Here is a 16152-nt window from a genome sequence, read left to right as displayed (position 1 = left end):
AGAAAGTCTGTTCTCCCTTCATAAGTCATCTGGAAATTCAGCAAATCCAGGGAAATTTGTTAGGAAATATTACACAAAGTTAATATTTTCAACCAAAATGTGAGTAATGGTTCTAACAGCACTGCAAGCCACTGAGAATATTATGTACAGTTAAAGTGAAAATAGTACTTGAAATATATACTTAAGACTTTGAACACAGAACTGAACATTTCTATTTGTAAACAAAAAATTGTCAAAAAGCCAGTGACTGTAAACCCCTGTGGAAAAACAAGATTTGGAAAAAACAAAAGCTTTCTCTCCAGCACATCCAGTACAAAAAAAGTGACCTGGCACTTCACTATCTTGATGCATGCACTCACCGACGGAAATGGTAGAAGCGGCAGAAGACAGGCGAGTGGGCGGGCTCCTCGCCTTTCCTGCTGCGAACCACCCTGCACTCCCGGCATTTCTGCAGGTTTGGACCGATCTCCGAGCATGAGTCGTCCTGCAGGAAGGACTCGCCTGTTTGCTTCAGTTTCTTCACCTTGCGCCAGTCCTTCAGCACAGAGCGGGGGATCCCATCTAGGAGTAAACACAGAGCATCTAGTGTCACATCCAGCACCCACGGCGCTGCTCCAAATGTCACTGCATGAATGTCACATGTGGGGCAAAAAGGCCAGTTCACAGCAGTGCCTCATGCGCAGCCTTCCTGAACCACTGTTCACGGTGTTCACCCAGCCTCTTATTCTCACAAAAAAGGATCAAATTCACGCAAAATATGTTGCTAAAGCAAAAAGACCAACACACTACTTTATATACAAACAGTGAAAACATTTTAAAAAGTTAAATACAAACAGGCAACAACACTGATTTTGAATCTAAACTCTAAACATGAACATTGTCGATCCTGAAATACAAAATGTCTTCCCATAGCTAGCAACAGTGTGCCCTTTGACTGTACAAAATACATCAGGTTATAAGAGGGCATATTAATAAATTTTCAAATGGAAAAACAAAAACACTGCGAGGAACTCAGAACTTTCCAGTTAAGAAACTGGAAACACTTAATGTGTTCTGGCAAGAGGTATTTCATATGACCATGAAAGTTCCAAGCACTCCTCTCACTCACCCTGCTGCACTCCACATGTGAGACACTTAATACACAATCTTCTGACTTAATGACAACATTAGCTGTATAATATGAGCGGTGTTGAGTACAAACATGAGGAAAAACTGAAATTTATAATTTAGCTTATAACTTTCTGCAAAGCAATTTACAGTGTTAAGCTACTTGCAATTATTTACCCATTTATACAGCTAGACAATTCTACCAGAGCAATTTAGGGTAAGTACCTTGCTCAAGAGTACTACACCTGGAGGTGGGAGCTGAACCTACAACCTGTGGGGCTAAAGACAGTACTACGCTGCCAGCTGATTGCTTTCGTGACCAGACAAAAGACTCATCTGACAACAGATCGTGAAGTGAACAGACTTACTGCTGCTTGCCAGCTTGAGCTTGGTCTTCTCCCTGGCGCTTCTAAAAATGCCGTTGGGCTTCACTTCGTCCTCATCCCTTTCACTGTCACCCTTCTTCTTCTGCATGTCGTTCTGCTTTTTCTTATATGTTGGCTTGGGCTGCCGCTTGGACCTCTGTTCAGATTTGCTCTCACTTCCATCTGAGTCGTCGCCACTCTCTGAGCCCGATTCGTATGATCGTTTGGTCCCCCTTCGTGTCTTCCGGTCTTCCTGTGACGTGCGGTCCTCCAGCTGCCCTCTGTTATCTTTCCCGATATCCACCTCAGTGGATGTGGATGCAACCAGGCTCACAGTGCAGGGCTTGATGATTTCAGCCATGGTAGCACCAGGCTTCTCAGCCTCATTAGTGTTCCGGTCTTCCTCTGAGTGCCTGTAGAGCCAGGCCTTCTTCAGCTTGTGGTAGTTGGGCTGGCTCAACTGTGCAGGCTGCCCATTCACCAGGGAGCTCGTTTTGTTTAGTGTGTTGCCGGGCACGGTGCTGTCTTGTGGGGCAGCTGTCGGGCATGGTGTAGCCTCCAGGCCACCACTGCTGTTGTTGCTGCTCCTGGATCTGGCTGCAGCCAGTGCTGCTTTGTGCTTTTTCAGGTGGACAAAGTTGCCAGAGAAGGCCTGGCACCCATCGGCTAGAGGAGCACTGCCTGTGGTCCGAGAGCCATCGTTCGGTGCTGAATTGGGTGAAGTGGTCTTCGACCTGCCATCCTGCAGCTCTGCAGGCTCATGTATTCTACCCTTGGGACCCACATTCTCTGTCCTGGGTGTTGGAGCTTGGCTATCTGCTCTGGGGCTAAAGATGCTGGCAGCAGCTGGGGGCGCAGCAGCAGCGTCGGCCTTGGTGGTGTTGGATCCTGCCACGCAGCTGGGAAAGCTTCCCTGGGATGGCCTCACAAAGTTCTTCTTGTACTCAGAGCAAACGTCCTCTAGGTTGTTTGGCAGGATCACCCGCCCAGGCTCCCTGGCCTCAGCCAGTTTGAGGCAGTCTGTCTGGTTCTTGCCTGCAAACGATCGCTCCGTGACCATTTCCTTGGCTGCCGTTTTAGGACCTGGCACACAGTCATATTTTATGCACGTAGATGGGCGTACAATAACAGACGCCATAGCTGCCTGTGGCTTCCCACTGCCTTTCACCAAGGACCAGCCAGTCTTCTCCTTGCCTTGAGAATCCCCAGTCTTCCAGGCCTCTGCTGGAGTCATCTCTGAGGTGCTCTTGCAGACAGCACCAACATCCCGCATCTCAGGAAGCAACGTTGGGGGCTTCTGCTGCTCGGACACCTTCCCGGCAGAGCTGACGGGCTGAATTGGTGTGAGCGTGGGCGGAGAAAGCCGTCCACAGCTGCCATCCTTGCGGTCCAGAGTCTGCTGGGTTGGAGGGTGGAAGACAGGTGCCCGGTGAAGTGCTGGCATGCAGCGAAGTGGGTTCGAGGGGGAGATAGCAGGGCTCCTCCGATCAGTGGTGGATACGCTCAAGGGGTGCATAGCAACCTGCTGAGAGAGCTGCTCTGTGATCTTGCCTGCCAGGCCCTCCCCCTCAGGCTGGTGCTTGATCAGCGGAGGGGGCTTGGACAGGGACTTGCTGTTGAATGGTGCCATGGTCAGAGGGCTGCTGCTGCTGCTGGCCTTCTCGAAGTACGAGTTGAGGTCCTTGGAGGGATACAGCCGCGGGGGCTCATTGACCACGCTGTTGAACAGCGTAGTGAAGTAGTTGCTCTGGGGTGCGCTCTGTGGCACAGAGTGTTTGAACTTGTACAGCTCCGCCTCCTTGTCTGTCTGAAGGGCATGGCTCTTGGGTGCTGGCACAGGCATGGACTGGATTCGGGAGTAGTGGTCGCGCTCCGCCTCACCAGACCGAATCTTGGCTGTGAAGGGTGCCACTTCGATGCTCTCCTGCAGGATACGTCGGTTCTCCTCTTTGTACTTGCTGGAGCGGTCGCCAGCATCTGTGGCCATTCGCTGCGGCTTACTGGATAGAGGGTCCACAAATAGACGATGCAGGGGGCCATCTTTGCTCGTTGGGGTTCTGTTGCACTCCTGCTCCTGCTTCAAATGCGTTGTGATTGTTCGTATTGGATCAATAAACACTTTTTTCTCCAACTCCCTACAAGAAAGAGACTTTTTTGAAATGCTACTAAAGGGAAAAAAGAAAACAGCTAAAAAATGGACTCCCTGTCAATGAAAATAGTTGAAATTCATTATACTCTTGTAACAGATGACACCATTCTACAAAGCTGCACCTGTCTGGCTCAGTTCAGTGGCATGATCAACTCTGCATAACTGCAAGGACTGTTGCACACAACAAGACCCTATTTAAAAAAAAAAAAAAAAAGCTTGAGAGGGCTAATAAAAATGGCTTTCAATGAATGAGATGTTTCGGCAAAGATGCTAGGAACTGCTGCTCTGTGCTCTCATATGTGTTAGGTAGAGACATCAAGAGCCTATCGGCATTCAGATATTCAGATGCGAGAGAACAGCATCTTTATTAAGACAGAGATGAATGGGAGCACAGTGCTCTTGTCACATGGCATTCTTTCCACAGAGGGTCACAAGCCGTTTGTGTATGCACATGTGCAGAAACACTCACTCCTTGTGGAGCTCCCCGGCAGCTTTGGACAGGGGTGGGCTAGCATGGGTGTTGACCTTGATGGGCCGATGAGGATCGGCACTGGCCGGCCGCACCGGGACGTGGCTTAGCAGGCCCAGGCTGTCCGTGGAGGTCACCGGGGTGTGTTGAAGCCAGGGGCTTGGAGTGTTCTGTCCAAAACACAAGAGGTCAAAGTCAGTCCATGCCATATTTACATAGTACCCTTCCATCCTCTAACACTGCCTTCTGTATTTAGCACAACACACCCTGTGACATATTTAAAAATGTTCAGTACAGCATAAAGCCTTAGAAAGCAACCTGAACAGAGTTCTCTGCGAGGCAGGAGCACTACAATGTCTGCGGTTACTGGTGTGCTACTAACTTAGGAGAGCCTTCTGACTGACAAGGTGCAGCGCATCATGGGCTGAGCCTCATTGAAACCCTGCTGCCCTGACAGTCCAGTGTGCTACAATCTAAAGTGACTAGCTGCAGCTAAAGTACTAGGGTTAGAGCACTCAGCCACTGAGGAAGGCAAGCATCAGCTATGATCTGTACCTCCCCCTTCTACTCGTCAGGTTAAAATTTCAAAATGGACTACGGTACAATGGTACAGTAGTGGGTATAACCAAAAAATCTGATTGCCAGAAGAAAATAATTGATGCAAAGAACTGCACATTCCTAAAAGTTCTCTAGAAACTGTGCTTAACATGAAACATGTAACAACAACCTTCAGAGCCAAGATTTGCCCTGCAGGAGAGACTTACCCTCCTCAAGCTGGCCTCTGAGCTCACAGCATTGTCTGGGTGCACCCACTTGGAGGAAGGCAGGCCCAGTCCAGGGTACGAATGAGTGCCATTGGGGTACTGCCAGATGATGGGGTAGAGGCCCAGCTGGTTGTAGGAGGCACTGGCATGTGTCTGCGCTAGCAACGGTGGTGGAGGCTGCTGCGGCAGATGTGGGTGATGATGCGCCATGGCCAAGGGGTGGCCAGAGTCCAGTCTGGGGTGACTCCCCAGCAGTGAAGCCGGGGAGAGCCCAGGGAGTACACCAGAGAGCAAGTGGGGGTGGTGCACAGCATTCATCGGGGATCCAGGAAGCAGGTGTGGGGGATGATGGGTGCTGGCTGTCAGACAGGAGCCGTGGGAGGAACTATGGAGTGGGTGGAGGTGCTGGTGCAGATAGGCAAGGTGGTTGGCCTCTGCCTCCGGGCGGACAAGGGCCGGATCCCTATAAATGGTGAAATGCTCATTTTTGTCAATGATCAGGGGGCTTTTGGTGGGTTCGGCAGGGGCCCCTCTAGCAGGGACAGGCTTGAAGCTGGAACGTGGTGCATCCAAGTCTGCTTTGGATGCAGAACGGCTAGCACCAGAAGATGGACCTTCTTGGTACCTCACTTTGTGCTTAGACACCTCGGGAGATGCATTTGGTTTAGGTTTTGTCGTCTCAGGCACGCACTGAATTTTCGACTTGGCGACATCAGGGGAAGGATTGCACTTGGGCTTCAATGTTTCTGGGGAAGAGTTTGCTCTGAGTTTCAGGACATCTGGAGAGGGGCTCAGCTTATGGGACTTCCTTGCATCTTCAGCAGCAGAGGCATTCTTCATGCACGGCACGATAGACAAGTACTGCTGGACCTTCTCCCGCTCGGCTACCGCTGCAGACTCACTGACAGATGTGATCGGCTTTATGACTTCTGAATGGGCAAACTCAATTTTGCTGCCAAGGCTGCGAGCCATCTGCTGCTCGCTCTCTGGCTTCCTGCATTCCGAGGCTGGCGGGTTCAGGGCTAAATGCCTGGTCTCAGGTTTCTGTGACCCCAGCAAGGCAGAGTGCGCCTCCGGCCGAACACCACCCGCCTCTGTGATGTCAATCATGCACTTGGGCGTCTCAGTCCTGGGTGAAGTGGTGCCATAGTGCTCCTTAGGTAGTGTTTTCACAGTGCTTTTCACCTCCACAATGCAGCCCTGTGCCTCTGGAGCACAGGGGCTGGGAGGCTTGGCAGGATCCCCTGGAGGAGCTACATCAGCATTGCTGGTTTTTTCATTCCCCTGTGTTTCCTCCCAGGGAGACAGCCGATCCATCAGAGTCGGTTCATCGCTGCATCCTTTGGCCCGCAGAGGTTTCTCATCCTCACTGGCCTTTGATGGACCCTTGGCTTTCAGCTCATTCTCTGAACTCTGCTCTGAGCAAGAGTCAATGGCTCTCTTATTAGAGTTTTCAGAGTCACTGCTCTCGGAAAAGTCAGAGATGTTGTCTGCCTTCAGTCTTTTTGAACCCGATTTCTTCTCCTCGTCCTCAGGTTTCCTTCTTTTATTCACCATGGGCTTGCCTTTACTCTTGGAGTAGTCTACAGATTTAATGAAGTGGAGAATAACAACTGACACTGCATCTTAGAAAGTACAAAGCAAGTCACTTTAAACAGTTTTTCAGAAACCCATAACTACAAAAACAAAGCACTTAAGATGTACGCAATGCCCGGAATTTCACTGGTCATTTAAAAAAAAAAAAAAGTCTTTCAGCAACACAGTCCTAAATGTATCTGATGTTAACATGATGTCATCCATTCCTAACATTAAAAATGCAAATTGCAGTGTAAGTGCTACATTAGGCGGGTGATTCACGACTTTCCTCTGTAATTTATGCTCACTTAAAATGTCTATCTCGTCAGCCTTGGCACTCACTTCTCCTTCGGCCAGCAAAGATACGTAAAGAGCCCTGATCATTTTAGTTGCTTTGTTGTGGCCAGTTAACGTCGGGGGGCAGTTATACAGACTATCACAGTTGCAGGAAAACCTCAGAAGAACACTAGAACAAGATGGAACACAAATGCAAATCCAAATAATACAACATGTGGGGCAAATAACAGAAGCTAGCAACCAAGTGCAATGAATCATCATAATAACTCATGCTAATCTCTACCCCAGTAAGATGTATTTTTTTTTTTTTTTTTTTTAAATAGGCACATACCTCCCTTTGTGCCATTGTCCAGCTTGTCCTCCTTGGGCTTTTCATCGTCTGGTACACTGCTGTCAGAGCCCTTCCGGCGGCCTGAACGGGAGCCACGCTGCTGGCTGGGGGACTGCTGGTGCTGTAGGGGCTGCTGGTGCTGCTGGTGGGCCGGGGGCTGCTGCTGAGCCAGGGGCTGCTGTAGCTGTGTGGCCTGCTTGGGTGCTGGGCCCGATGAGTTCATCACGGGGCGGGGACTGTTGGCCTGGGCACGTGTGTAGTGACCCTGGGGGAGGTCAGCATAAGCAGTCGGTTCAAACATGTCTGCTTCCTCACTGCTACTGGTTTTAGAGTCCACCGTGTTAATTCACAATGGAAGGGGGACACAAACACTGGGGAGGGGAAAACTGCAGTTGTGATTTCCCCTCCCCTTATCATTTCAGCCTCATGAGTTATAGGTCTGCTTATAGCAGTCTTGAATGAAACATAAAAATTTGCTTAAAAGGAGAGTTCCTATGGCTCTTAACATTATTTCTCCTGTAGCCAAAATGAACATTATCACAAGTCCTCTTATCTCTGCTACATGGGGCACCAAGTGGCATACGTAGGGGCTAATCGTATTGAATCTACTGGTTCTACAGAGGCCGCGGCCCGGTACCTGAGAGCTTCCTGTGGTGCCGGTTGGTCTCCCTCCCGCGGTCTGCTTGCATTACCCCAATTAATGTTTAAAAGGGGGAACAAAACACAACAGAAGAGGGTAGAACAAAAGAGGGTGGAACAGAGAAATCTTGTTAATGATAAAGGGACCGTGATATGTTGGAGCTACAAGACTGTGGAGCTTCTTTCAAAGTGTAACTAAGCACATAGGAACTTTACTTTAAAGCTAGCTACAGAAAGGAAGAGAAGATCTAGGGGCCAGTGTTGTGGGCACATACACACAGACAGACAAAGACCCAAACACATACTGGCACGAATGAGTAAACACAAACACATATAAAAATCCTGTTTCCCAAAGACAAGTTTAATTTCTCACCATACCCATACAAGTTTCTTAAATAATATTCAGCAAGGCTACAGGTGAAGTGTATTGTAAATAAAATTAATTTTCTGAAAAAGAAAGGAAAAAAATAGAACAGAAAGAACTTTTCTATGCCTTGCTGCACCCATTTTCTTCCAGTACTCACATGGGCAGTGTTGCTGTTCTGGCTGGAGCGAGACCTGCGTCTGGACGTAATGCCAATGTTTTCACCTTTCAGCAAAGAGTGGACGACATCATCTAAAAAGGTCATCTGTACCATAGATGGATCAACATTCTGAGGCTCTAGTACCTTCAGGAAGAGACAGAGGGGACAGAAACGAGAACACCGACTTTTAGGGTCAAGGGTCCCCTCTCTCAAGAATGTGTAGTCGTCTCCGTTACATGGATGAAATTGTCATCACTCTTACCTGGTCATTCATGACAATCATAGTGCGGCTGAAGAGGTCGTGATGGGTGATGATGCCCGTGAACCACTGAGTCGCAGAGTCTTGCCTATAAACTCGTACTCTATAGCCATTTAATGAATAGGGACCTGTGAAACAGGAAGAGAAAGTACCTTATTTATTAGTGGGGAGGTGCTCTGAAAATTCTACTTTTTCTGAAATTCCTGGAATTTTTTTTTTTAAATGTTTGCACAGACAAGACCATATACACTGTACTTTAGAAAGAAAAAAAAAAATCTAAATTAAGAACACACAGGTTGCCCCGTGGAGGGCGTCTGTCTAACCCATTGGCATGTTTTTACTAACTCTCCACAGCAACGAAGCCCCAGATGTAATTATGTCTGATCGAACAGTAGGGGGGGAGCAGTGACACAGCGGGTTTGGCCAGGGCCTGCTGTGTGGTGGGTCTGGGGTTCGAGTACTGCTTGGGGTGCCTTGCGGTGGACTGGCACCCCGTTTGGGGTGTGTTCCCTCCCCCCTCAGCCTTGTGTTGCTGGGTTAGGTTCCAGTTTGCCGCGACCCTGCTCAGGACAAAGAGTGAGTGAGTGAGTGAGTGAGTGAGACAGTGGCATGATAACCCAGGCTAAGCTGACCATAGCACTGTATCAGAGTCACATGTTCAAGTCCATGCTGAGGAAGAATGATTTGATTATTTTCAGGTATGAAACCAGACAATGATTTCTGTTCCCCAACACCCACCCTAGCTTTTGGCTCCAGATTCGGTCCACTCTGTCTTTTTTTTTTTTTTCGCTAGCTGCCAAGTTCAACAATTAACTCTAATTGTGGAGCTGGAATTTTGTCGTGGACCTTGTAAACAAACCATCTGCCAAGACCACTACAGCTCCCTCCCTTTGAAGCTTCAGGTAACTGATAGAAAAGAGCCCATTTAAAATCATCGTGTCAGCAGTACACAGATGCAAAAGTGTCATGTATGCATTTTATTTATTTTTCTTTTTTTAAACTTGGCGGTTCTCACATTCATTTTTGAAAAAAAATTATGTACAGAACTAAATGATGAAGCAGAACTGTTCAAAAAATAAAATTTGCAATCATACCTTGCATAAAAATTTCCTGAACCTTTTGATCTTTAACCCAGGCTTTCACTTCTTCATGAAGCTGTGGATTGTCCCTGAGAACTGGATTTAAGCTGTCCACTTCATCCTTTAAGAGAGTTAAATATGAGTTCAGTTTAAAAACTTTGACAACCTTAAGAGAGCTCCCACAGACAACATTTTTTTGTCCACCAAAAAATAACTGATCACAGGGGATGAGTGAATATTTTTAAAAAAAAAAAAAAAAACACCATGACAGGTCTGCTGCAGTGAAAACTGGGCCCACTGCCAGGGTGCCGAGCTGGAAGCTGACAGGCCTGTTTAGAAACCACACCTCACCTGGTGCAACCGTGCACACAGCAACAATCAGTAAACAAACCCTGCCAATGCGCGACACCGGGAAACGGCAGACAAAGGCCATCTGCTCGTCTCCACTCCAGATAAAGGAGACGGGAACATGCTGGAATGACCTCCTCCTGAACCTCCGGAGACTTCTCCTTTGGCGCACTTGCATTTGACAAGCCAAGGAGGAAAACAAAAACAATCCCAGCAAATACCAATAGAACCCATGGTAAAACATTCATAAGCCTACATCTTTTTATGTAAATTAGTAACAATACATATACATTCCACACATTATATCCATACTGTATATAACATGGCAGAACTTACAGCATGTACTTGATAATCACATTTACAAAATTCTGAAATGAATCAGAGCTTTGTAATGTAACTCATCTCAAACGTGTATTATAATACCAATTAAAAAGGTAAAACAATGCAATGCTAAATATCTCAAAGCAGCAATAAAGCATTATCTGGTTTAGTACAACAAGGCAAAAATACTAGTATACCACTCTGTGCTGAAAGGAATTCATTTGTAAGTATTACTTTTCATACAACCTCACAAAGCAATGGCTTTCAGATGCCTAGACACCACCATGGGAATTCAGTTCTCCAGTGACACAACAAGCTGAAAACAAACACAGAAAACTATGTTCCAGCAAATCAGATGTCATACCATTTTTATTTCTTTACTTGCGTTAAACATTAAGTGGAGGCTGATGAAACGCAAATAAAATTACGCAAGTGTCTGTTACCAAACAACACTAAAAACAAACCATCTCTGCTCTACCTGAGCTTTGCCAACTGTTTTAAAGGAAGGTAAACAACTGAAGACATCTTCAGATACCCAAAAAAAGTATACTGACACAGCAGGTAGCACTGGTGCCTCACGGGCGGCTCCTTGGCTTTATGTTCGGAAATGGGTTCAAATTTCAGCTGTCTTTGTAGCCTGCACAAGTTCTGCTCCTGCTCACACAGGTGTTTACCCACAGTCCAGAGATGTGCGTTTCAGGTGAAAAGGTAAATATAATTTTGCCTGTACTGTGTGAATGCGAGTGTGTTATATTGAACTGTGTGGACTTGTTGACACTTAAGTACGACGTATCAATTCACAAAAGTCAGTTAAATACAAATGATTAGTAATAATTAAAATCTTAAATACAAGAACAAAGTAAAGCTGAAGTACCTAATGTTCGTCTCGGGTAAATGAGTCCTTTAAGAGAGAAAAGACGACTCAATGGCAGCTGCTCCCTGTGGCTTCTGTCACATGTTCTCCAGGCACAGCTCAGAGAGTTCAGCCTGGGTCAAGGGGAAATCCACCCACCACTTCCATTAATTGTGCTAGTGGTGAGTGGAAATGCAGCAATGGGAGACGGCCTTGCCAGCAGCAGGTATTTACACAGGCGCTCAGCAGGGCCAGGCCGATAAACAGATGAGCAGGGCTATGGAAAACGGACGGCCCGTTCTCCTCCGTGCCTGTGGCCTTCCTCTCTGACACAGAGTCCTTATCACAGAGACACCATGAGGCCTGTCTGCAGTACAGCGAGCCACCCCCAGCGCTTCTGGTGCTACTGCAAAAGTACACCTCCACTGAAAAACCTAAACCTCTTGCACAATGCACAGCTGCCACTGGCTGTTTCCTCTCATTTGTTATCGTTTTCCCCATAGCATCAATCATTAAGACGACCATCTTCAAACAGTAAGTGGTGAGATCAGCTGATCTTTAGAGGACAACAGCCCTACAGATGGTCTATGGGCTGAATTTAATTTCTGTTACATTATGGAGCCAATAAGAAGTGACACAGTGGTGACATGAGGGAACGTTTCAGCAAGAGACAGAAAAAATAAAAAATTTCCCTTTCTTTTTCAGATCGCTTTCATGTTTGTTCAAAGTGAACCACTTTCCACAAACTGTATCTCTGCTTCTATTTTGGGGATGAAGGTGGAAGAGATGATTTATTTATCCAAGGGTAGGTTGAATTCTGCACCTTCCTCCAGCTAATCCCCCATGCTGCATCCATGCAGCTGTCACAGCGCGGAATTCCAAATGGTGGCTGATTTCAAAAGGGTCTTGTACACACCAGTGTATAATAGACAAGAGAATAATTTGTCCCAACTTACATTAGAAAAATTAAAAGCTACAATGTAGAAGTGCTGCACACTGAAAAACCATGTACAGTTTGTATAACAGGCAAGCCACACAAAAAAGAACAGCAATTTGCACAATCTTGCCTGATAGGTAGTCATCAGGTAGCTCTCTGCTCAGCACCTCTTCACAACACATACACTTCCCAGTGAAGGGCAGAGCAGATGCACCAGCCCCCTTGTTGCAACAGGATGTCATTCAGTGCTTTCCCAGAAGCACGTTGAAGGGTTTTCCACAAGGCGGTACAATGTAGAGCACTTCAATATGGGTGTTGTAGCTTGTGGAATTTAAAACGCTTCCAGATTCAACTGTGACCCAGATAAACAAGGAAATAAAATAATTTATACATTGGGACAGATTGGCCTTTGACACCCAGAACAAACCAAGGCCACCTATGGGTCCAGAGGGTCCCTACATGTCATAGGGCCATCCCTGTTACCCTTTCTGCATGTACCCTGATCAGCTGAGGGCGATATTTAAGGAGCCTGTTGTGATTGCTGCAATATGTTTCTCCTGCAGAAATCCCAGTCCAGCAGTCCCACCCATGATTTCATCATCTCCCCAGCTGCCAAGCAGAGGAGCAGCAACACAAATACCGTGAAAAACAAGTGACCCTGGAAGATTACGCCCTTGGATCACTATGGCACAAAATTGCTAAAGCTACAGAACATGCTAATGCACACTCATATGCAGCAGAAACCAGAGATGATTCATAAAGAACCCAGAATAAAAACACTAATTTAACAAATGGGGAAACTGTCAATATCAACAAACTAATGCATTTCTGAAAATGTTTCTTTAAAAAAAAAATTGTATGCCTCCATTTTTGGAAAATCTAGAAGAAGATAGAGGAGAAGCAGTCTCTGCAGAGTGCAGACAGAGCACATAACTGAAATTAACAATGTGTTTATTAAGGATAAATGGGGTCTGGGAAAGACAATTCCTATTACCAAGTGGTCACACATGACTGGCTGCTCTGATTAGTGGAGTACTGGCCCCCACAACAAGGTCAAGAGAAACTGACATGAAGTCAGCAGGAAGGGTAAAAGCAAAGGCCAGGCAGAACCCACAGCACCATATTAGCACCCTGCAACCTAAAGACCCCACACACGTCAAGGTGAGGGGACAAAGCATAAGCACCATTGCATTCAGATGGTGCAGCTGCAGAGTCTCAGGGGCCAATGTTAAATTCTTTGCTGCAGGAAACCTGATATCTGCCACAAGGATGCTGCATCAACAATCATGCGAACTAATATAAAATTATGCTAACAGTGCAATAAACTCAAGGTCAAACTGCAGAACAAAAAAAATTAAAATTAATCAACAATTCCTCACTAAATTTAAAGCTGTGAAGTAACATCAGCACAACTGCAGCAAAATACTTTTGAGTCCATCTTTAAAATGTGCCAAAATGACTTCTAAGCAAAACAGCAGAGTTCAATGACACTGCAAGAGGAGTAAATGCCAAACCCTCCAAAAGGCTTAAAAAAAATTAAAGCATGTTTTATATAATATATATATATATTACACACACACACACACACACACACAAAAAAAATGGATAGACCAATCAAAAATCCACAGAGCTCAGTCAAAACTGAAATGCTACCATGGAAGTATTAACTGGGGTGTGCTGATTCAACACTTGCGTCAGACAGCTAAGTAAACAAATGGAGAAGGATAAAAGTTACTCCTCTAATCAGTTGTTAGGTCTCTTACAAAATTCTCAGTCTAAAGTGTTTTGCTTTTCCTCCCGTATGTTAATAAAAATTGCCAGGCATAGTGATAAATGTCAAACAAAAAAATTTTAAAAAGTGGAAAGTATGTGGAACTTTCATTGTTGGAATAATGTAAAACACAGAGTGCGTGCTGTACAGGAACACCAGCAGAGTCCTTGCTGCCAGAGTAATGATGGGCGTTGCACAGGGCCAGGGTTTCCCACTGGGAAGATGTAATAAACAGGCATTGTGTGTGCTGTGTGAAAATACAGGCCGTTACTAGGGTAATGTAACATGTAGGCAGCACGTCTGTAATCCAGAAATACAGTTTGTTGCTAGGTATGCTAACATTCAAAAGGCATGTGCACCAAGCAGGGGACAGCTTGTTGCTACAGTAATGTAATATGCATGTACTGTGTGTGCATGTGGAGGAACAAAGCTTGTTGCTGAAGAAATTTGATACCACCATGGTGTGTGTGTGTGTGTGTGTGTGTGTTTGTGTTTTCACAATCACTGCCAGGCCCTGACAGACAGGGCTGGGTTTACATTATGAGAACCAGGCCAGTTTGTTCAACTCCCTCAATGTTGGTGAGCAGGGTACAGATCAGCCCAGCCCCCTCTCGCCAGGCACACTGAACTTGCCCAAAACAAACGCTGTTTGTCTGATGGAAACTGGTAAGGCATGCTCGCTCATGTGTTCATTAGCAAGGCTAGGCATTAAGGAAATGCATCTGGCCAGAACTTTAGCAAGTATTGAATTTTTTGCACAGTTCCATGCAAAAACAGCTACTATTCTCTCAGACCTGGCAACTGTAACCACTGAAGGCCACATGTTCACCAAGATAACTGACAACACGGGGAGTGAACAGATGAAATGTGTCCAAGCAACTGCAAATACAGATATGCAGGTCCACACAGAAATCTGTGTATCCAGAGCTCAAGAAATAAACAAGATAGAGCCTGTATAAAATAACCTCATTAAAATGGCATACAACAGAAACTATTTTGCAAGAATGAGTGTTTCCTGTGTCACAGTTATGTTGGCTAAAGGTCCATCCGTGCCAAGGAGAAGAGGCCGCCTTTGTACTACACAAAAAGTCCGAACTGCTACTTGAAATGGTATATGAATTCTGCTCCCATCCGAACTCCCTGTATCTCAACATAAAGCATCTCAGCCCAACTGGCCTGAAGTACAAAAACTAAATTGTCAAGCCTGGACTAAGCCATTTGTCCACTGTCCCAACCTATACACCCCACAATACAGTATAAAATAGACATGAGCAGAATAAAACCATTCCTTCACAACCATGGCTGTGAGGCGCATGAATCCAAAAGTGTAAAGTGTTTTCAGATTCATAAAAAGAGGGGAGAGGCTATTCATTCTACACTGAATCACATTTCCGAGTAAACCAATATGTGTGGCAATAAAGAATCAAATTTCTTTACATTACCTCCAGCATAAGCCCTTGAAACCTTTTCCCTGCTTGGCCACACTACAGCACGGAAGAAACTGTGGGCCAGGTTCTTTGGGGACCAAAAAGAAGGCCCGGACCAGATAAACATCTCATTAACAAATGCATGCGAAAAGGGCACATTTCCAAATGTACTGTAATAACAGTGAATGTATAATAATTATGAGGAGGAGTTGGGTGACCCCATGATCACACTGGCAGTCTGACTTGGGAAAAGCCGGACACACTGATACACTCCAAGCCTTTTTGTATGCTTAAACCTTAAGCTAAAAGAGGCATAGCACGCGTACGAAGCAGGGCTAAAACACCTCCATACATTCACAAGCCAAAAACTACATGGACGATAGGCTTCTGATGGAGTTAGGGTTCAATATCTCATTGAAAGAGAACTGAGAATCTTCCCTTTATCTAGGGCAGAAAAGAGCTCTGGCTAAACTTACTTTCTGTGCTGCAGGAAGAGCAAGACATTACTGTCTCTAACCTTCCTTTTGGGATCACCTGTTCAGGGTTAGCACGAGATTTTGACTTTTTTTTTTTTTTCTATCCACAGAACCTGAAGAGAACAGTGTTCAGAACCAGCACCCTAGAAAATGACATTTTGGAAGTGCTTGCAGAACACACTGCAGTGGACATCGCATCAATTAATGCAACCATGTCACCCTTTCAGCCTCTCAAAACTCTGCTTCCTGGGTTTCCTTGTTTCTTCCCAGGAGAAATCAATAGCTATCTGCAATGTTTCAGACTGATTAGAGAAAAATAAATGAGACCCATCTACAAAACTGTAATTACTCAAGAGTGCATATCATCTGAACAAAAAGAGAAGGGAAATGGAGCCGCAATAATTATACATGTCAGAAGGAGCCAGAAAATTCTATTATTTTGTAATATATCACTGATGAAG

The 16152-nt window shown here is 45.8% G+C and overlaps 1 protein-coding gene across 4 annotated transcripts in view; it reads right to left on the bottom strand.

Annotated features, from left to right (window-relative positions):
* jmjd1cb (jumonji domain containing 1Cb) overlaps nt 1-16152 on the bottom strand; it is an 86127-nt gene that overhangs the window by 9300 nt on the left and 60675 nt on the right. The window contains exons 4-12 of one of the 4 annotated variants that reach the window (XM_029248611.1): nt 9574-9679; nt 8483-8607; nt 8221-8364; nt 7695-7739; nt 7058-7322; nt 4855-6437; nt 4091-4260; nt 1476-3607; nt 360-561 (exon numbers count right to left, since the gene is read on the bottom strand). In XM_029248611.1, coding sequence (XP_029104444.1) covers nt 360-561; nt 1476-3607; nt 4091-4260; nt 4855-6437; nt 7058-7322; nt 7695-7739; nt 8221-8364; nt 8483-8607; nt 9574-9679 — 4772 coding nt within the window. The other 3 variants (XM_029248612.1, XM_029248613.1, XM_029248614.1) reach the window with 3 other exon arrangements.

Source organism: Scleropages formosus, chromosome 24 (assembly GCF_900964775.1).
Source record: "Scleropages formosus chromosome 24, fSclFor1.1, whole genome shotgun sequence".
Taxonomy (NCBI): domain Eukaryota; kingdom Metazoa; phylum Chordata; class Actinopteri; order Osteoglossiformes; family Osteoglossidae; genus Scleropages; species Scleropages formosus.
Note: the sequence above shows the minus strand (reverse complement) of the source record. Positions and strands in the feature narration are given on the sequence as shown.